The 22274-nt window shown below is 34.7% G+C and overlaps 3 protein-coding genes across 3 annotated transcripts; all 3 read right to left on the bottom strand.

Moving 5' to 3' along the window:
• Window positions 1–2949: 2949 nt before the first annotated feature.
• Window positions 2950–3660, bottom strand: LOC132190800 (cysteine-rich receptor-like protein kinase 25). The gene has a single exon (XM_059605840.1). It carries the CDS (start codon window positions 3658–3660, stop codon window positions 2950–2952), a length of 711 nt encoding a protein of 236 aa, XP_059461823.1.
• A 3985-nt stretch (window positions 3661–7645) lies between these two features.
• LOC132189938 (uncharacterized) lies at window positions 7646–16161 on the bottom strand. Its single transcript, XM_059604792.1, has 5 exons — window positions 15789–16161; window positions 14877–14973; window positions 12294–12353; window positions 12064–12161; window positions 7646–8166 (listed from the first exon to the last, which is right to left on the bottom strand). Exons 1-4 carry the CDS (start codon window positions 16118–16120, stop codon window positions 12081–12083), a joined length of 570 nt encoding a protein of 189 aa, XP_059460775.1. The 5' UTR covers window positions 16121–16161; the 3' UTR covers window positions 7646–8166; window positions 12064–12080.
• LOC132190799 (fasciclin-like arabinogalactan protein 14) lies at window positions 9276–9734 on the bottom strand. The gene has a single exon (XM_059605839.1). It carries the CDS (start codon window positions 9732–9734, stop codon window positions 9276–9278), a length of 459 nt encoding a protein of 152 aa, XP_059461822.1.
• Window positions 16162–22274: the final 6113 nt, after the last annotated feature.

Below are 22274 nucleotides of genomic sequence, written 5' to 3'. Positions count from 1 at the left end.
TACCGATTACCGAAATTAACTGAATCGATAGTAACTGTAACTGATAGTTATCGGTCGGTAATCGGTTAAAAATTTTATACCGATAAGCTTATCGGTCGATTAATAATTTGTTATCGAAAAACCGATATGACCAATAAGTTTTTTTAATTTTTAATTTTTTATAATTTTATATTTATTATTGAAACGAAAACGACGTCGTTTTCGTTTCACTAATACAGGCTATACAAACCTATCTAAGGGTTTTTCGGCTTTTCCCCAATTTCCCAAACTCGCACGCAGCAGAAGGTCTCGTAGCAGAAGCGCCACAAGCCCGCACTCGCTAAAAGGCTAAAACCTAAAACTCTTATATTTTTTAGTTTCTCTTATTTGACTATTTGTGCTTATTTTCTTAATTGAAGAAAAAAAAAGGCTCTTTTAAAGCATTACATGCATTTGACAATTTATTCATTTGATTTTATTTTTTTTTATATATTGTAGTGGATCAATATAAAAAAAACAAAGCTTCAATAAGCTATTTTAGCCAAAAATATACCCCAAAATAACTAATTTTTAATAAGCTATTTTAGGCTTTAGCCCAGCAAAACGTATTTGGGCCTCCAAAACAATTAATTTTTGGCTCAATTAGCAACCAGTTAAAAGCCTAATCAGAAGCTCACAAAAATCCGATTTAACCGACCGGTTAATCGATTACCGATATGACCGATAATTTTTGGTAACATTTCTCATCGGTCAGTAATCGGTTAGGATTTGGTTAACCGATAGCTTATTGGTCGGTAACTGGTAAGCCCATTAACCGGACCGATACCCAGCCCTACTGAGAGTTTTCATGAAGATAAATAATTACTCGAGGAACCCTCTTTAATAATTTTGTAACGTGTTGGCCAACCCAGTTGTTTTTGTCTTTCAACGTCTATATTTACACCAAAATTCAATATTCATGTTATAATCATGAACTAAAGTCAATTATATATCAAAATAATTCAATTAATCAAGAAAATAAAATTTATTTTGTTCTACTCTTGTAAGTTCTACAACACCCAATGAATTTTTTAATAGTTAATCGAATTGTTAATTGAGCCTTTCTTGAATGAAAAATTCATGTCTAATTTTATATGACATACAAAACAAATTAGATATATGCCTGTAAGTGACAAACCAAATAGAAAGTATTCGAGACTTTTGTTCTGCACAAATTCGTAGACAAGTATCTTTTCTTCTCTTTCCAAGCAAAATCCCAATAGCCTTACAAGATTTCTATGTTGAAGTTTGGCAACGACTACAACCTCATTTTTAAATTCTCCTGCTCCTTGTCTAGACTTTTTTGATAACCTCGATCTTTACTGCTATTTCTTGACCATTAGAAAGTATCCCAGCAATGTTTTCTTCATTGTTTGGTATAATACTAATTATATCTTAGAAGTTTGGCATGATACGAAGTAACTTTATCAAAATTGAATGCTAAGGTATTTTTGTACATCCCCATTAAGGATGTTTTGGCAACCTTCTCTCACAGTTTCTTTGAAGATTAACTTTGATGGTTGCTACTAATGCTTCTTTTTCAGCCACTCCTAAGCAACTCATTGGGTGAAATCATCTCAGAATTGACCAAAAAACTTCATTCCACTTATGTAAAAAGGGAGAATCCATGGCTGCTCTTACAGGGATACATTTTGCTATCTCACAAGGCTACAACAATTTGTTGATTGAAGTTGTACTCTTTGGTTTCCATTTTAGCTATTAACAATCAGAACCTATTCACCGAATGGACAATTGCTCCAATTAATCATCGCCGGAATTAGTTGAAACTACATCATTTTCAAGTTTGGAATCCTACAAAAGTTTTTCAGAAAAACTCGTCTTCGGGTATCTAGGCATATAAAATGTGTTGTATTTAGTTTTTGAGGAAACTTCACTTAAAACCCCTAAACTACCACTCATTTTGAGAAGACCTCCCAAATTTTAAAAAATGTCAATTTCACCCCCTAAACTTTCAATTTGATGCAATGCACCCCTCCATCAATTTTCGGACGTTAAAAGTGATAAAATGACCTTTATACCACTATCATTTTTACAAAATTCTAAATTTACTCTTAATTTCAAATTAAAAATTAAAAAATTGAAAGGTAATTTGGTCTTTTTAGTGGCCAAAAGTGTCAGATGGGATCAATTGCATCAAAATCGAAAGTTTAGATGTGGAATTGAGAGTTTTCAAAATTTGGAAGAGTCATATCAAAATGTATGGTAGTTTAAGGGTCCTAAGTGAAATTTTCCCTTATTTTTTTGTTAATATTTTGGAGTAACTTTACTAAAGTCCCCCTAACTTCTACCCGATTTGACAAATTCCCCTAAACTTCAAAATCTCTTAATTAGTTCCCTAAACTTTCAATTGCACTCAATTTGGACCCCTCTGTCAGATTTGAAACGTTAAATGACGTTTATACCCCTGACTTTTTTATAAAATTCCAACTTTACCCTTAATTCCAAAACATTTTTATTTAAAAAAAAAAAGCCAAAAATCATGGATATTTTGGCCTTTTTTGGCATTTGTAACTATTAAATTTGATGGAGTGGTTCAAATTGAGAGCAATTGAAAATTCAGAGGACTAAATTGAGAGATTTTAAAGTTTAGAAGAGGCTTTGTCAAATCGAGTGAAAATTTAGAGGTATTCAGTAAACTTACCCCTAATATTTGTAACTTGAAGATAGAAAATGAAAAACAGATTCCCTTTCATTATGGTATATATACTTAGGGGTCATCCTCAAATTATAAATAAAAGAGCGGACGACATAATCAACTATAACTATTCTATAAAAAATAAAAAATAAAATAAAAAGATAAACAAAAACAAAAATAAAAAACTTTACCAGAACTAGGTGGTGGAGGAACAATAGCTGGAGATTGGCGTTGGCGCCGATGTTGTGTTTACCGTCAAGTAAAACGGGTACACATCATACCAAAGATAGCAACTCGAAAGCATTACTTTGCCCTGCGCAGCAACCTGACAGATTCTTCATTGCTATCTGAAGACACTGATTGCAATCGTAACCCGACAGGTCCGGCGTGCACTGCACAAGGGTGTATGTTTGTGAAGCTGCGACATTCGCTTCTTTTGTCCCAAACTTCTTGGCTCCAGACGCAACATTCGAAAAGCAACTTGCCAAACCATTCATTGTTGCCGTCACTAGCTCGTCAAACCGGTTAGGCTCCGAAACTGTATCCGTGCTCCAAATAGAAGAGGCACGTTCGGAGGCCATGGTGGAGAAGATATACAAGTTAGAGTAGCGTAACATGCACTCCGAGTACCAAGCCACCGCCACTTTCTCCTCGGCGCAGTATCCGACTATCTCTTTGGTTGCCACGGCGACACAATTTTGGCAATCTGCGGCAGGGAGGTCACAGCGGCACAGGAAGAGGCCGTAAACGGTGTCGATAGAGTTTCCGACGGAGGCGTTGTAGAATTCCAAGTCGCTGGTGGCTTTGGAGGAGAGGTAAGCGAGGAGGCGAAGGCGTTTGGATTGGTAGTTGCTGTTGGCGGCTAAAGTGGTTGTGTTTGTGCAGATATGGTTGTAAACAATTGGAGCAGCTTCAGTTGGGGTTTGGCTAAGGAAGCTGATAAGCATGGAGAGGAACAAAAGGGTCATTCTGAGGTTGTAGCCCATGATCAGTATATAATCACCAACCTAACTTGGAATCAATTTTTCTCATAACATTTTACAATACTCGATCAGATACGATGAGCATGGTGAGCCTGATTAACTTGACCCAAGTCAAGAAGCAAAGTCAAGCAACCCAGAAAATTCGTCTCAGTTAAATTTTGGAAAATACCTCACCACTGAAACTAGGGAACAACCAAATTTCTGAAGGAGTTTAACTTTGGTTAGAGTAGCCTGAAAACCCATGTTTTACAGCCCCCAATCCCCAGCTGACACCTAAGCAAAAGCTCAAAAATTGCACCAAAATAATCTAAGCCCAAATACACCAGATTAGAAAGAAAAAAGGAAAGCTGAAAATACTTGTGCCCCTTCGTGAACTTGGCCAGACCCACGCTGTGGGTCTGTCATCGGTCTCCCCAGACTCATGGCGTGGGTCTAGTCATCCACGACGTGGGTCACCTTTCTTCGAAGCCGGTTTTCGGCCTTTAGGGTGATAAAATTTTTAAAGGGTTAACTTTTCACTTTTAAGTTTTAAATTTGAATCCAAAAACGAGTTTTGATCATTAGAAACGAGTTTTGAGCATTAAAAACGGGTTTTGAGGCATTAGAATCGAGTTTTGGGGTAGATTTCGTCGGGTCACGGCGAGTCATCGCTGTGACCCGCCTAATGGCGGGCAAGACCCAGGCCAGTGGATCTGCTGGGTTTGCTGTGTTTTTTTCTTTTTGATATTTTTTTCACTTTGATTTGCTGTGTTTGTTCTCATTTTTGGTTTTTTGCCATGTTCTTTAACTGATGATGTGGCACATGTTGATTGGGTGTTGCAAAAGTGGTGTTTTACAAAAGGTCTAGACCATAAGGGCTCTCTTTCTGAAATTTTTCGAGCCCTAGAGTCCCTTTGGCAAACCCTTTTGGGCGATAGATTAATGGAGCATATACAGTTTTGAATTTTGTATTGAAAGTTTAAAAGGTTTTATTTTGCAGTTATTTTTTTATTTAAATAATAAAAAAAAAAAATGAATGATGTAGTATAAAAAGTGAAACAAGTAAGAATGTTTTGATATTATTTTTTGAGAAAAAATAATGTGAACAGTTAAAAAATAAAAAAAAAGTGGGGTTGAGGGAAAGGGTTTGCCAAACAGACCCGACTTCATTGGCCCACGCAGATTGGCTCGACAAGGCAGCTGCAATTTTCAATCCATGTAGTACAACTGAATTAGATCGGTTGGAATTGAAACAAACTGAAATTAGATCTAATCTAAATTCATGTCCAATCTCAATATACTTTAATATTTGAAATAGTCATTCACATACCAAACTTTTTCTTAGTGTGTTATTAAATTTTAATTTTTTTTCCTAATCAATATGGAAAAGGGGATGCGTAAATATTAGTTAGATAGAAGAAATATGATGAGAAGGGAATAATGAGAAAAAATATATGTGACGTCTTTTGCCAAACAAGCCTTTAAGTGCCGGGGTTTGTGCAGCTTTCATGGGTTAAACAAAGACTAGCGGCAAATTAAAGCAGAATGCGGGGTGTGACCGTGTGAGTTGAATCAATCAAGTCTTACCGTGGGGCCCAGCAGTCTTGGTTGTTTTTTAATTTGGTTTTCTTAGATCCGGATCCCCTCCCATTAAAGGGTTAATTGGAGATTTTTCAATTGTTCATATGGACCGTTCATTTTGATCCAATGCTCTACAAAATGCCACATGTTCCACTATAATTAAATAATAAAATATTATTTAATTTTTAAAAAGAAAATAAAAAATAATAATAATAAATTATAAAAATTATAAAATAATATGGTGTGGCCAGCCACCCAAATGGCGTGGCCGGCCACCCCATCTAAGCCATGGGAGTGGCTTTCCAAGAGCCGCTTCACCCCCATGGCCATAGATGGTGGCTGAACCACCCTTGGGGCCATAGGGGGTGGCGTCGACCATCTCCAAAGACCAATTGGGGGTTTCCAAAGCCACCTCCTAGGGCCAATCTCAAAAAATAATTTTTTAGGTTTGCCCTAGGGGGTGACTGAACCACCCCTTGTGGCCATGGGGGTGGCTACGGCCACCCCCAACCGGCTCTTGAGGGTGGCTTCGGCCACCCCCATGGCTCAGATGGGGTGGCCGGCCACCCCATATTATTTTATAAAAAATTTTAATTTTTAATTATTTTAATTATTATTTTCTTTTTAAAAATCAAATGATATTTTATTATTTAATTTATAGTGGGACACGTTCCACTTTATAGTGCGTTGGATCAAAATGAACGGTCCAGATGGACAATTGGAGAATCTCCAATTATTCCGTCAATTGGAGGGGATCCGGATCCGGTTTTCTAAGCTGCAGCCGACTTTATTTCTTGTTCCAACTTGAGCACCAACGGACGAAGACTTTGGCTCAACATATTAGAGTGACATTTGAGAATTTTAGGTCTTGGGTTTTGAATGATTTGTTTCTACTTTTTTCTTTGGATTGTGAAGTTGTTGGAAATATAAATGAAATAGTAGAGAAAATATGAAGGCAAAAAGAAGGGAAAACTATAAAAAAGCCCCACAAACTACCAGCCGTTTTCGATTTAGCCTCCTAATGTTCCAAAAGTGATAAAGTAGCCTCTCAAACTACCAAACTATTGCATTTTGGCCACTCCGTTAGTCAAAATCGTCAGTTTGGATGGAAACTGCAAAACGACGTTGTTTTGTTATGGGTAAGTTACTACAATGCCCTTTTATGAAAAAAAAAAAAAAAAATTGGGAAAAATATAGAAAAGTCCCTCAAACTACCAGCCGTTTTCATTTTAGCCCCCTAGTGTTCAGAAAGTGATAAAGTAGCCCCTCACAAAACGACATCATTTTGAATTTTCGTCCAAGCTGACGGTTTTGACTAACGGAGTGGCCAAAATGCAATAGTTTGGTAGTTTGAGGGGCTACTTTATCACTTTTAAAATATTAGGGGGCTAAATCGAAAACGGCTGGTAATTTATGGGGCTTTTTTATATTTTTCCCCAAAAAGAAATTAGGACTTTAAGGCTTGCTAACAATATCTTTAAAACCTATTTTATACCATTTTTAAATGTTAAGAGATTTAACAAAATTATCCAGAGATTAACTTATATCAGGATGAGCCTTAAAACCCTATTTTTACAACCCCCAATCAATAACTAACGCAAGCAAAAACATAAAAAGTGTATAAAAATAACTTGGACCAAAATACACTAGATTTAAGGGTGATAAAATTCCTAAATGGTTAACTTTCCACCTCTATATGAGTTTTGAGGCATTAAAAACAGGTTTTAAAGCGGGTCACGACTTGATAGTAGGGGCTCACAATAGTTCAATGAATTATGTTGCTTTAGAATAGCTTTATGGGGAGAATAGCACACAAGAAAATCTGTAGGAGAAAGAAGAAATTGTGTCTTTGCCTATGATCGTTACTGGCAATTTTGCCCCAGATAGCTTTTTATTTTTTATTTTTTTTATTATTTTTTATCACTCAATTTATTGTTAATTGAAGAGGATTTTTTATAAACAAATTGGCATTTTTGTACCTAGTCAATGTGGGACAAACTTTTTTTTCCTACACTTCAAAATTTGGGTTTTCCCTCCAAAATTTTGGATCGACTTGAAAGAGAAAATCTTTCAATTAAATGAATATAAAACTTTTCGATATAAAATAAATTTCATAATTATTTGAAATACCCAAAATAAATTATTTATTTACATTAAATAAATCTAATAGAATTTTCTTTTGGTCATCAACGCCTATAAATGTAGGCTTATTAAACTGAACTACATTACTTTATTATGTTTGTTTGAGATTCTCAAATTTATTTCGTCAACAAATTAGTATCAAAACTTTGGTTTTTATTTTGCAGGATGACTAGTTAGTAAGGATTATGGTAATAGTTTGCCACCCAACAAAGAGAAAGGAAGGTATGTTCGGGGAAAAAATTGCCTCATTCCACAACATTAAGACAAATAAAGAATCTTGAGGTGATAACATGGAGATAGTCTTATAGGAGCCAATAATTACATACTATTAAGAGATTTGGGTAGGCTACTTAAAGTGAACCTGAACCTCCTTCAAATATATATTTGAAAATAAACTTCTTTCTATCAATTATATTCATAAACTGTACTTATATAGACTTACAACTTACTCCTACTGCAAAACAACTGAAAGACTCTTAAACTCTTACTATGATGCTTCATCGACAGACATGGGCAGTGATTTGCTTCTAGATTCATCTGACTTTGTCTCATTTGATTGCATGTTTTGCTCTCCTACACTTCTAAATAAATATGCTGGTTCTTTACTTCTTTAGCTGATGGCAGAGGAACTAAGTAGCTGTTTAGCATGAGAACAATGGATTTTATTGTTGGCCTATCAACTGGATCATTCTGTATAGATAGTAAGCCAATATGAAGACATTTAATGACTTCATCTCTCGAATAAGAGTCTCCCAATGTTGGATCCACCAAATCCAAGGGTGTTCCATCCCTCCAAAGTTTCCAAGCCTGCGTCAATTGGTTAAGTAATATTACATAAATATCATGTGATGAATATGATTGTATTAGCATAGAAAAACAAAATTAGAACATTTGGTTCATACTACTCACATGGCTCAAAAGGTGTCTAGTAGTACCGTATGATTGATTGAAAGCACTGATATTCTTTCCACTTATAATTTCAAGAATTAGGACACTAAAACTATATACATCTGACTTTATAGAGAATTGTTCATGCATAGCATACTCTAGAGACATGCAACCACTACAAAGCAGCATCATTCATATACAAATGTCAGCCACAAGACATGTTGTGTTACATAAATAATGTAATGCACGTAATATTACTTACAATGTGCCAGCAATCCTATGAGTGTTTCCTCGAGTTTGGTCAATTCCAAAAATCTTAGTCATGCCAAAGTCTGAAACTTTTGGATTCATATCCTCATCTAACAAAACATTACTAGCTTTAAGATCGCGATGTATAATTCTAAGCCGAGACTCTTCATGAAGATAAATAATCCCTCGAGCAACGCCTTTAATGATTTTGTAACGTATTGGCCAATCTAGTTGTTTTTGTCTTTCAATGTCTATATATTCACCAAAATTCAATATTCACATTAGAATAATGAACTAAAGTCAATTATATATCAAAATAATTCAAGGAAAAAACATTATACAAAAGAAATATCCTTCGGAATTGTAGAGGGGTTACTCATGATTGTTGTTGTGATGAGGTTTTTTGACTCTAATCTGCATTGACTAGACACATTATGGTAGTCTCATCGTTTAAAGAATTCTTAAACCTTTTCCCCCTTCCACATAACCCATTAATTAAACCCACCAGGTCAATTGTACTATGAAAGTGTTGAATTGGCTTTGCAGTGGTGCTTCCATATTATGAAACCAAAACTCTTTTTTTTTTGGACAAAAGGATAGAAGAGGAAGAATCTAATTTGATACTTATCTCATGATATCTAGCGGCTTTACTGATAAAAGAATGCCAAGCTCGACCCAACTACTGAAACTGTCAGCAAAGTTAATAAAATTTGACAAGCATACCTTATCAGGATTGACCAGCACTGTGATACCAGCAACAGTTTTCTCCAAACCTTCTTTCACCTGTATAGCCCTTGTCTTGAATGAACTACAGGGGCATTAGCGGCCACTTCTTGAGATGGCGTAGGAGCTTCGACAGCCGGTGTGCTTGATGGCGCCTGAGTCAGAGGCGTTGCCGGCGACTTCTTGGGCGCAGCGGCAGGCGATTTAGCAGCCTTAGGCGGCGACGCCGCTTGATCGATACTAAGAGGCACTATAGGAGCTGTAATTTGAAGCACGGAGATGTTATACGGCTGAGCCGCCACCAACGAAACAAGCTTGGCGGCGAGAATGGAACCCTTCACGGCGGACCCAAAAGCGATCTCACCCTCATCGACGAGCGAAACGTTCAAGAACCCTTCTTGGTTGGCGGCGGCGCCACTGGATTGGAATAAGGTGGTGAGGATGGTGGTCTTTTTGGGCAGCATGGTGAGCTTCTGGACGTCAATGTAGTCGAGCACCACGTGGACGCTCAACATCTTCTTGATCGTGTCCAAGGGTTTTCCAGAAATGCTAGCGATGGCAAGAACGGTGATTGTATTGCGACTGTTGATTTGTTGGGAGATTTGAGTCTGGGTGAGATAGTCATTGAAGGAGCTTAAATTTGGGTGGCGGCCGAGAAGCTTCGTGATGTTGAAGGCGGAGGTGGCGGAGGAGAAGAGAAGGAAGAGACTCAAGAGCAAAGGATAGGAGACAAGAGGCTTTGGAATTCATGTTTGATTTTTTTATTTGTTGTTTTAATGATTTATTTAATTGTACATCAAATATGAAACCCTAAAGCCTGTTGTTTTTCAAAAGAATTTATGAGGGATTTGAATATATAGGGCAAAGAGGGGGAGTTTTAATTACCTAAATATGGAAAGTGAAACAAATAGTGTTAGATTTGATGGGTTGGGAGTGAATTTCTAGATCTATTTGGAGAAGATTGTGGTGAATGGATGGTTAGGAGAGATGTTAGATGGTTCTACTACTTTTATTAGAGGCCATGACAAATTTCCACTTATGCATGCATTTTCCCAATCTAATTAGGCAGGACTGGCGATTTTAACACAATCTATGAATTTGATATAAACTTAACACAAAATTAGCAAATTAAGTTTTAGGAGTTTGAACTATTTAATTAAATTGGTCGTGTTATAGATGATTTATATAATCTTATTATACCTATGCTTCAACACAACCCAAACCTACATTTAGGGTTGACAGTTTTTAACACAACTTACGAATCTAATAGGAAATTAGCAAATTACGATTAGAAGGTCTAGCCTGTTTAATTAAATATATTGAATTATGGTTGACATATAGTCTTATACTCGTGCCTCAACATGACTCAAACACAAATCATCACCTCTAAATCTAGAGTCTAATGACACATGAGAATGCTATAGTAATAGTGAAAACAAATGTTAAGAGTTATTACTATTGGTAGGGACAATTATTGTTAGGTGCTAGAAGCTCGCATTTTCTTTGATATATATATATACTATCCGAGAATATGTGTGGTGATTGCAATTATTAGATGCGACTATTATCTGTCACCCAAATATAAGTAATGGGCCTTTTAAGCCATCTTTAAGTCTCTATTAGAGCCTATTTTAAACGATTTTGAAAATGGTTATTATTATTGATTTATCTAAGCATAATCCATTAAGAACTAATAAATTCTATGTGCATAAAGTATAAACGTTATTTGGGCTCAGCCCAACATCATGCAGAATGAGAAAATTCAGAACTCAGAACCCATGCCCAACAGTTAACATGCAGGTTTGGTAGAACCCGATTCCCAAATCCATATTTTGACACCTCCACTTCACATTCCTCACATCTGCGGCTTAGATTTTGCCACGTCACTTCATTAAAATATGATGGTCTAAAATAAACCAATCCCTCTTATTCCGCCCACATTGAATTCTTGTACCGTGCTGACGTCACCAAAGATCACCCAACCCTCTTATCAATTTCATAGTGAAGATTTAAAGTCGGTTGCCTTATGCAAGTCAGTTGCCTTCTACAAAGCTATATTGCTAAAAGATTACAAAATAATGCTAAATACCGCGTCATTATTCTACTATTTTGATGTGACATTGTCAATTTATTATTAGCATTTTTTTTTTTTTAACAAAGACTAATTTAAGAGTAAATTACAATACAACGTCAACATAGTAAAATAGTCTAGTATATAACATTACTTAAAATCGTATCATTCAATGATGGCCACAATATTACATTTCTTCCTGATATAATTAAATATTAAGTACACGAGAAAAGCACATAAATGAAAGACAAAGCAGCTTAAAAAAAAGGAAAAGAAAAGAATAATCCACAAAACAATCAAAAAGATAATACGCAACATCTTCAAAAATCTGATTTTGATATTTCTTTTACTATCAACGCAACTTCGCCCTTTAAGGGGTAACAAAAAAAGGACAGGTACAACAATAACCTAAATGCACTTCATGGATCACCTCATACAGTCCAATAGTCTTAACAGTATGAGTAATACTAGAAGGAAGATTAGAGTCTTTCTTGTGTCTTCTCAAATATGATACGACTTTTAAAATGACCATTAAGTTTAAGATGATCACTATTAAATTTTGATCTATTGGTCATTTGAAAAGCCACGTCACATTTGGGAATAGAAACGTCCTTCTAGCATTACTATAACAGTATTGCTATTGACACAAATCAAATGGCAAAAGATGTCAAGGCAAAAGATCACTGGACACTAATAATAGCAAGTTTTCTACCAAAAAAAGAAAAAAAGAAGTCAGCATGGTTTACTTCATGCACTACGACAAAATGACTCACTTGCAAATGGTTAGTCATCATTTGATCCCATCAACAATATCATATATGACTTTTTCCATGTCCAGAGCCTTCATTGGCGCAAATGGTCGCTTCATGTCCTGCAAAACAAAAACCAGAAAATAGTGAACTGAGATGTTTTCCACTACAGTTCAAAATCTCTTTCACAATACAAAATATATTACCCAACATGCACAATAAATAGTGAAGGAAAAGATTGGTGCAACATTTACCACAAGACTGATGAACTTCTCACCACCATCCTCCCGTATTTCAAAGCACCCCCTTCTCGGCTGTTGAAAAGAAGAAGAAAAATTGAATCAAATCACCAACCCCTAGTGAAATGGAAATTAACCTAGAAAAAGGGGATGAAAAGGGACATTTTTTAAACTAGAAGATGACCTTTTTGTTTCATTGGGTTTAGGCAGAGTATGATTTTACAATCAGAAGTATATGAATAGGGGGGGAAAAGTCTGCGACCAGAGGGTGTTACACATGCTTCACTACATAATTCATGTCCTTGGACATAGGAAGTTTTCCTACCCCATTACTACAATCAGAATTTCAAACAAAACCTTTCTTTAAAAGGTTGAAGATGAAAGATATATGCACCTTTAATTGAAAACAAAAAAGTTAGCAGATTTCCTCACACAGAGATTTGGAAACCTACACATTAGGGATGGTTGTAAAATGACAAAAAGTAGAAAAATTCAAACATCAAAGGATGAGATTTCAGCTTCAACAGCACAAAACAAGAAAATTTTCGCATAATTTGCACGCCAATGCAAACAAGGTAAGCCAAAAGCACCTAACAAAAGAAGAAATTTTTGCTAAACATATGTAACGACCCCAATTTTAAGCTAGAGTAATTTGTAGGCCTAGCCCAGGTAGATGGGCTCGAAGATGTATAAGCTCATTAGTGTGAATGGACCAAAACACCTTAAAGCATAAACATAAAATAAATATTTATTTAATGATTTTAATGTTGTATTTCAAATTACTTTGGCTTAATGGTATGGTAGAATTTTCTAAATAGATCATGGGTTTGAATCTTTTTGAAAACAAAATAGTATTTTAAAGTGGTTTTCTTTTGAGTTAATTTCCAAGTTTAACATGAAATCAAATTATTAATCTCCAACCTAGTTCTTATTGTGTCTTCATTCATATAGATTAAAATCAATTGGGTTTCTAAACAAAATTCCATAAAAATCGCATGGATTGATAAAAAGTTATTTCTAACCAATCTTTTAAAAGAATGAAAACCCTTCATAAACAATCTTCTAGATTCATGCATGGAAAGTTTATTTTCAATTTCTATCCAATCCCATTAAAATTTGCATTATTTGGAGTGTCTCCAAATGGAAAGTTTAAACACTATTAAAACTCTTCCCTAACCGAAAGATTTAGGAGCCATGAAGAGATTTTGAATTGTTTTTCAAATATTTCAAACAACAAGAAAAAAAAAAAAAGTAAACATTTATCTCCAAGTATTAATCCTAGCCTAATTAAGCGTAAGGTAAGTCTGGTAAGAGAAGACATTACCTAAAACCAAAAATAAAAAATAAATCTGTCTTTCACTCTCTCTCATTCAAACGATTATTCTCTCAAACTCTACTATCTTTTCTAACATCTTTCAATTCTTTCAAGCACACTCCAATCGGCCAACATCTCTCCCCCATCATCATATTTTCTCAAACCCGCCATTCAAAGAACATATTAATCTAAACACATCCTACCAATCGACCACTTCATCTCTTTCTCTCAAAATCACTTACGTTCTAAGAGCTCCATAACACACGGATTCAAGGGAGAAAAAAAATCAAAAGGTTCTTTCAAAATCCTCAAACTCATTTCTTTCACTGCACGGGTAAGTTCTCAAACTCTTTTCTATTCTTTCAAAGGTTTAACAGTTTTGATAGATTATTGCATATATGATTTAAATCACGTAAAAAAACATCTTCATCCATTTAGTTTTCTTTTACTACCATGACATAAGATGAAACTAGGAGTTATGTCTATGTATTTATATCTTTAGCAATCAAGTTATATGATTAAATTAACATGAAAAGAAATATTTTTTTCTTTCTTTCTTTCTTTCTGAAACATAAGCATGCATGTAAGGATTGGTTAGATACTCAAAAAATATTGATTAAATTGCATGTAGACATGACATTATTAGTTATTACATTCAAAAAAAAAAAAAAAAAAAACAACGCACGGAGAAGCATATGGAATGCTAAGGATCTTCTAAAGGCCAATGGAGGAATGCCATAATTTTATTCATGATATTGTAACTTCTGAGAGGTTAATGAAAGCATGAAATTTTCACTCAAAATAAAGAAAAAAGATCTACAGTTTTCAACTTGTAGACTCCTTCAACAATCACAGCATAATATTTTAAGTGTTATTTATCAATGCATATTCAAGGAAAAAACATTCTACAAAAGAAAGATCCTTCAGAATTGTAGAAGGGTTACTCATGATTGTCGTTGTGAGACTCTAATCTGCATTGACTAGACACATTATGGTAGTCTCATCGTTTCAAGAATTCTTGAATCTTTTTCCCCCTTCCACATAACCCATTAATTAAACCCACCAGGTCAATTGTACTATGAACGTGTTGCTTTGGCTTTGCAGAGGTGCTTCCATATCATGAAACCAAAACTCTTTTTTTTTTTGGGACAAGAGGATAGAAGAGGAAGAATCTAATTTGATACTTATCTCATGATATCTAGCGGCTTTATTGATAAAAGAATGCCAAGCTCGACCCAACTACTGAAACTGTCAGCAAAGTTAATAAAACTCCACAAGCACACCTTCTCAGGATTGACCAGCACTGTGATACCAGCAACACTTTTCTCCAAACCTTCTTTCACCTGTATAGCCCTTGTTTTGAATGAATTGCATTGTTTGCTAGAGTAAAAGAACAAATAAATTAGGAAGAACACTATGACGTGTAAAGTTTATATCTTCTAAGCAATGGGCTGTTATCAGGGCCAAGTAATGCTATGCATCACCCCATTATTCCCCCCCGCCTATCCTCCCAAAGCTTATGTGATGTGATCCCTCACAACATTTGGGGTATGGAAATGGGCTTTTAGTTGAAGGGATGGGAGATAATGGAGTGATGTATAGCAGTACTCATCTGAGCCATATAGCAGAAATCGAAGAACTACATCTTGGGAAATAATCCCCATACTCATCAAAGAAAATGAATACATTATGCAATCACAAGATTTTTAAACTCAAAACTATTCAGATTCAAACATCAACCTTCTCAAAATCCAGAACACTGACAGTCACTAAACACCAACTAGAAAAACAGGGTAACAATTCAAAACCTGAATGCCTGTTAGAAAAAATTCAACCTTTAGTTGATAGTTTTCTTGTTTTCTTATTTTGAACCCCAAAAAGAGTAATTACAACACTCAAAACATCATTTTCCAATGTCTTTCTTCTATTTTCTCAACAACCAAACAGAAAGAATTAATTTAAACATACATTGACTCTCTCTATTTTCCAACATGTAACCCCAAATAAACCAACAACCCAAGAAGCATGCTGATTATAACGAAAGCCCTAATCAACTTACTAATAACAATAAGTAAAAGGACAAGAATAACTTAATAAACCTCAACATTTCACTTTTCTTCGATTTCTGGCTTCTATTCCGAGCCAAACAAACCAACGCTAAATTTCTTTCACTTAAAAGTGAAAAACTCACTCACCAGTGCTCAATCACGATGGTCTTCGCGGTCGTGTCCGAGTTTACTTCCTCTAGCTCTTCTTCCTTCTTCTCAACCTTCTTGGCCTTCCTCTTCGGCAACTCAGGTTCCGGCTGCTCAATCACGACGGTCTTCGAGTTCGGCGCTGAGTTTTTCTCCTCGTGCTCTTCTTCCTTCTTCGCAGCCTTATTCGTCTTCTTCTTCTTCAGCAACTCGGGCTCCGACTCAGCCGGGCCAGCTTTGGCCGCTCGCTTGGCCGAGCTCCGAGTCACCCTCGCCTGCAACTCGGGCTTCGCTGGGCCTTGCTGCTTGTCGCTTCGTTTCTTGGGCGCCATTAGAGAAACAATAGAAGAAAGCCCCTGTCTGATTGTCTGACTCTCTCTCTCTCTCTCTCTCTGTGTGACTGTGTCTGATATTAATTCATTTTCCCGCTAGGTGAATTTAAAAGGACGGTCTGGATTTTGAGTTGAGGAGATAGATTGGGCATGTGAAAAGATGGAATGGACAAAGAAGAATATCAAATAATTTTATGGATATACAAATTTGTTTATTTTTTAAAAATAACATAAAGACAGAGAAGAGGGTCAGCCACATATTTTTTAGGTTTTATTTGTTTATATTTTTTATTTTTTTTATTAAACAAAATTATTATGATGTGATATAAAGATGAAAATAGTTTTGAGTTTTTTATATTTTTTTACTATTCATTAATACTTTTATTATTAAAAAAAAAAAAAAGAAGAAGAAAAAAGTATTATTAAACAAAGAACCTATAAATATTCTTACGAGATTAAGTTGGATTATAGTTTGATTCAATTCTAATGTAAGTTCTGTTTGTTTCGGCGTAAAATGATTTCGAATGAAACTATAACCCAACTTAATCTTAAAGAAATATTTATAAGTTTTTTTTTTAATAATACGTTTTTCTTCTCTTTTTTTATGAACAAAACTCCATTCCAAGCATAAATGGAGAAAGAATGATGGAGCATATATAACTATTGGGCTACCAACTTGTTTTATTTCTTGGCAATCATATGACAGTCGGATGTGTTTGATAATAATTTTGAAAAGTGTTTTCTTAATTTTGTTTTGTGAAAAATATTTTGATATTGTAAAAATGTTTGTGCTTTAAGTTTTATATATATATATATATGTATGTGTTTGTTAATGTTTTTTAGATGGTGTATTTTTATTTTCTATTTGAAAAGTGCTAGGGAGTTAAATAAATGAACCCAGAAAATTTTTTCAAACTGGCATGGTAAGGGTTTTTAAATTAAAAAAAAAAAAAAAAAATCAATTATCTCTCCCTTGTTTGCCACTTACGGTCTGCCACGTCAGTTTGAAAATTTTTTTGAATTCATTTGTTTGGCTCCCTATCACTCCCCTTTTTGTTTTGAAAAAAAATATTTTGAAGTGATGAAACTAGAGAGGGGCTAATAAGCTAGTGTGAGCCATTTAAGGTTTTTTTTTTTTTTTTTTTACTTTGGGCCATCTTACTATTCCCTTCTAAAATTAACTTTTTAGTTCCCATCTTCTAGAAAGGTACAAGTAATTTTAAATGTTTTATGAGTATTTTGTGTTTTAGATTATTTGTTAACATTTTTGTTTTGAAAAATAAGAAACTTAGAAAAGAGGACAAAAAAAACTACTTAAAAAACAAAAACATGTTTTATAGCATCGGGTCGGACTTAGGGTTGGAGTTGATCCTAACTTTAGTGAGTATACAAAAAAAAATAAAAAATAAAAGCTAACAAATAAATATTTGGATAGAAACTTCTTACAAAATAACAACTAATTTCTAAAAGTGACATATCATTCTAGTAATGATATAATGAGAGTTCTTCCAAATGTGACGTGGCTTTTAAAATCACCATTAAATTTATAGTGATTATTATTAAATTTTAATCTATTAGTGATTTTAAATGTCACATCAAATTTAAGAAGACTCGAGTCTTTCTTATATCTTTACTCATATCATTAACATGTAAGAAATACATTATTTTTATTTTATTAAATTTGTGTAGGAAATTCCAACAAACGGATTTATGAAAAATTTAGTTACGATAGCATTTTATCAGATCCACTGTACCACGTCCACACATTCCCAGCTCTCCACTGTAACACGTGGACGGATCAACGAAGGGTCAGGATGGGTCCAAGAAAAAGAGAATCATCATGCACCCCTACAATCAAACACTCAACGTCTGGATGTTGATTTTATTTGTGAATATTGTAGTTTTTATACATTTGTAAATAAATCAACATCTAAAATATAATTTGAAATCAATCAAATCATGAATGGAAAGCACTGCATTAACTAAGTAGAATTTTTTTATTTTATTTTTGTAACAATTTCAAACTTCATTCATAAACTGATCGAATATATAATACGAGCGTAAAAGCTCGAACAAAAGAGCACAAAGCTCTACATGCCTAGAGCACGTAGCTCTAATATTACAACATTACGGATGCCTTCTGGAATTTCTTCAATCCAAACTTTATCTATAACTTATTTTATCGCTGCTTTTGCTAGATCATGAATTGTTGTGAGAATAATAATCACAATTTAAGACTATTACTCACTTACAGTTGAACAATATCACTGAGTCACACTTGAAGATTATCACTGAGTTATAGTGAATAGTTAAAGACTATCACCTAACTTATCTAGTTAGAGTAGAAGTTTATTTGTATCCAATATGACTCTCCTAATAGAAGCATGTTATATTGTAAATATTACTCAGATGAATAAGAGCTTAATGCAATCTTATTAGGACTTAATCTTGTGGATATAGATCATAGACCGAACCACGTAAATCTCTGAGTTATTATCTTATTATTTCCGTATTTTTATTTCTTTCATATAATCATTATTATTTTTTTATTCTTCTTAATTTATTTTTTCCCCCTTAGAACTAAGTATGCTGCAAAGCTCAAAAAACACTTTCGATGTTGGGTCTATCAAAACAATTTTAAATCTCAAAAAAAAATAAAAATAAAAAAAATCTTCTTCCAATTGTTTGTAGGAGAGTGAAATTAGTATTATTATTAGGGTTAAATACTCTTTTTGTCTCCTAGGTTTAAATACTTTTTTTTTTTTTTTTTTTTTTTCAGGTTTTCATTTTTATCACAGGAGGTACTTGTGGCTTTCATAAAGACGAAGATAGTACCTCTGTTAATTTATTCAAAACTTAACGAAACGTCATGTCAGCACCATTCAAAAATTGCCTCGTGTCATGTAAGTAATTTTTTAAAAAAAAATAAAAAGACTAAAAAATTATATTTTTTCAAAAAAAAAAAAAAAAAATTGAGGGTGGCTACGCCATTCCACCCCCTTTGGCCACCAGGCCACCCCCATCCGGCCGTGCGGGTGGCTCGGCCATATGGGAGTAACCGTACCATGACCAAAGGGGTGGCCGAAACCACCTGCAAACCCACTAGCCGGGGGTGGTTTCGGCCACCCCTTGGGCTCCTTAGAGGTGGCCTTGCCACCCCCATCTGAACGTGGGGGTGGCGACCAAATGGAGTGGCCAGGCCACCCCCCCTATGGCCACGTAGCCACCCCCAAATTTTTTTTCGAAAAATATAATTTTTCAATCTTTTTAATTTTTTTTTAAAAAATATTTTTTTGAAAAAAAAAATAATTATATGATACATAACAATTTTTGATTGGTGCTGGTATGGCATTCCGTTAAATTTTGGATGAAATTTTAACAGAAGTACCATCTCGGTCTTTATGAAAACCACATGGATCTCCTGTAATAAAAATGAAACCTTAAGGGAGAAAAAATAAAGTATTTAAATCATAGGGGCAAAAGAGTATTTAACCCTTATTATTAATACAACTTTCATCTGGCTTCTAATTAACACGTGCATTTTTCTATTTTCTCTCTCTTTATGAGGGGAAAGAAACTTGGTCCAGACATGAGGAAAAGAAAAAAAAAATACAAAAACTTATTTTTTAGGGAAAAATATAAAAAAGCCTCCCAAACTACTAGTCGTTTTCGATTTAGCCTCCTAATATTCCAAAAGTGATAAAGTTACCCCCCAAACTACCAAACTATTGCATTTTGGTCACTCCGTTAGTCAAAACCGTTAGTTTGGACGGAAACTGCAAAATGACATCTTTTTGTTATGGGTAAGTTACTACAATGCCCTTTTATGGAAAAAAAAAAAATTGGAAAAAAATATAAAAAAGCCCTCCAAACTACCAGCAGTTTTCATTTTAGCCCCCTAATGTTCAAAAAGTGATAAAGTAGCCTCCCAACTACGAAACAGTTGCAATTTGGTCGCTCTTTTAGTCATTACTGTCAAATATGATGGAAAATTCCAAACTACGTCGTTTTGACAAGAGTAAGTTACAAAAATGTCATTTTAGAAAGAAAAAAAATCATATTAAAACAAGCACGCAAAAAGGCGCCGTTTTGCTTGAAATTAGGGTTTCCTTATACCTACCAAAACGGCGCTGTTTTGGTAAGTGTTAGAAATTAAAAGAAAAAAACTTAGAACCTATGTAGAAAAAACCCCAACCCCAATTTATCTCTCTCTCCCAAACAGCCGGCCACCACATCGTTCTATCTCCAGCAACCTTCTCCCTCAAGTGAAAAAAAAAAAAGGCAACGCCCCCCTCTCTCTCTCTCTCTCTCAAAACCGGCTACCCCTTCCTCCACCATCCATCACCGCCGGCCACACCATCCAGTGGCTACGAAGCGCCATTGAAAAATTCTTACCCATTGTAAAAATCAAACAAAAAAACCACGTTCGTAGATAAACAATACCGATCTGACAGCTATACCATGAAATACAATAAAAAGATTGAGTTATGGGTAAGATTTACAGGCTGCCGAAGATAGAACGACGTGGGGGCCGGCAGTTTTGGGGAGAGAGATAAACTGGGGTTGGGGGTTTTTTTCTTGGGTTACCTGCGTGGGGTCTAGGGTTTTTTCTTTTAATTCCTAACACTTACCAAAGCAGGGCCGTTTTGGTAAGTATAAGGAAACCCTAATTTCAAGCAAAACAGCGCCGTTTTGCTTGCTTGTTTTAATCTGATTTTTTTTTTTCAAAAAGGGCATTTTGGAAATTTACCCTTGCCCAAACGACGTAGTTTTAAATTTTTCATCATATTTGACGGTAATGACTAACGAAGTGGCCAACTTGTAACTGTTTGGTAGTTTTGAGACTATTTTATCACTTTCTGAATATTAGGGGGCTAAAATGAAAACGGCTGGTAGTTTGGGGGGTTTTTTTCAATATTTTCCCCAAATTTTTTTTTTCATAGAAGGGCATTGTAGTAACTTACCCATAACAAAATGACGTCGTTTTCCAGGTTTCGTCCAAACTGATGGTTTTGACTAACGGAGTGGTCAAAATGCAATAGTTTGGTAGTTTGGGGGGCTACTTTATCACTTTTGGAACATCATGGGGCTAAATCAAAAACGACTAGTAGTTTGGGGGGCTTTTTTATATTTTTGCCTATTTTTTATCCTATGATATATTACAATACAATTTTCACATGATTTTAAGAAAATCTATAGCAAATAGCTATGACTTGACCCCAATAACTCGAAAAGGAGAGGCAAGATTCTTTGCTATGGGATGGATGGAACAGAGATAGCACGAAAACAATTTGGAAAATTATATGGAATATGAAGTTCTAAATTCGATGAAAGTATTTATATGGCGAGCGTGTCATGATATACTCCCAACAAAAGTCAATCTCAAAAAGAAAAAAATTGTCCAAGATGATATGTGCATTTTCTGTTGTAGGGAGGAAGAAACTGTTTCTCGTATTATATGGGAGTACCCATGATCAGCTCTTATTGAGGCCTATTAGTATTAAACTAATTTTCTAGCATCTTACTGATCTTAGCACTGTGAATATGTATTGCTTCACAAACCATTTTTCCTTCATCTTCTGGCCCTCTTTTTGGACTGAAAAAATAGAAAGTAAAGCCAAAAAGGTGAAAGACCATCATTTCATTCTCACCACATATTTATTTAAAGAGGAATGATAAAAACACAACTTTGGCCTAACCTTTTTCTTATGTGATCATTTTTTTTTTAAAAAAAAAAATATTAAAATTAAAGAAAAAAATTCTAAAGAATAACATGTCCTTTTCTTTTTTTTTTTTACTTGGTATTAAAAAAAATGGCTTTTTTCTTCATAAAAATTGCCATTTTTTTTTTTAATGATCATTATTCTAAGGGGAAATTTCAGAAAACCCCCCTGAAGTTCCAGCCGATTTGAAAAACCCCCCCTGAATTTCCAAAGCTCTCACTTAGACCCCCTGAACTTTGGTTTTCTCTCACTTTGGACCTCTTTAACATTAAACTACGTCGTTTTGGATGTTTTATACCCATTTTACCCTTCCTCAAAACTATGTCGTTTTGTGTCCTAAAATCACAACACATATCCAGCCCAAAACGACGTCGTTTTAAGCATAATTTTTTTTTTAATTAAAAAAAGTAAAATATATATATAATAAAAAA

The sequence above is a fragment of the Corylus avellana genome, chromosome ca8 (assembly GCF_901000735.1).
Source record: "Corylus avellana chromosome ca8, CavTom2PMs-1.0".
Taxonomy (NCBI): domain Eukaryota; kingdom Viridiplantae; phylum Streptophyta; class Magnoliopsida; order Fagales; family Betulaceae; genus Corylus; species Corylus avellana.
This window is presented reverse-complemented; position numbering and strand designations above follow the sequence as displayed.

What these genes read in the sequence shown, in the direction of transcription:
- LOC132190799 (XM_059605839.1), bottom strand. Translation starts at nt 9,734, where the DNA reads ATGTTGAGCGTCCACGTGGTGCTCGACTACATTGACGTCCAGAAGCTC.
- LOC132190800 (XM_059605840.1), bottom strand. Translation starts at nt 3,660, where the DNA reads ATGGGCTACAACCTCAGAATGACCCTTTTGTTCCTCTCCATGCTTATC.
- LOC132189938 (XM_059604792.1), bottom strand. Translation starts at nt 16,120, where the DNA reads ATGGCGCCCAAGAAACGAAGCGACAAGCAGCAAGGCCCAGCGAAGCCC. An exon ending in TGCTGGTCAATCCTGAGAAG is followed by an intron (nt 12,354 to 14,876) that starts GTGTGCTTGTGG and finishes TCTTTTCAACAG; the next exon opens with CCGAGAAGGGGGTGCTTTGA. An exon ending in AGAAGTTCATCAGTCTTGTG is followed by an intron (nt 12,162 to 12,293) that starts GTAAATGTTGCA and finishes TTTGTTTTGCAG; the next exon opens with GACATGAAGCGACCATTTGC.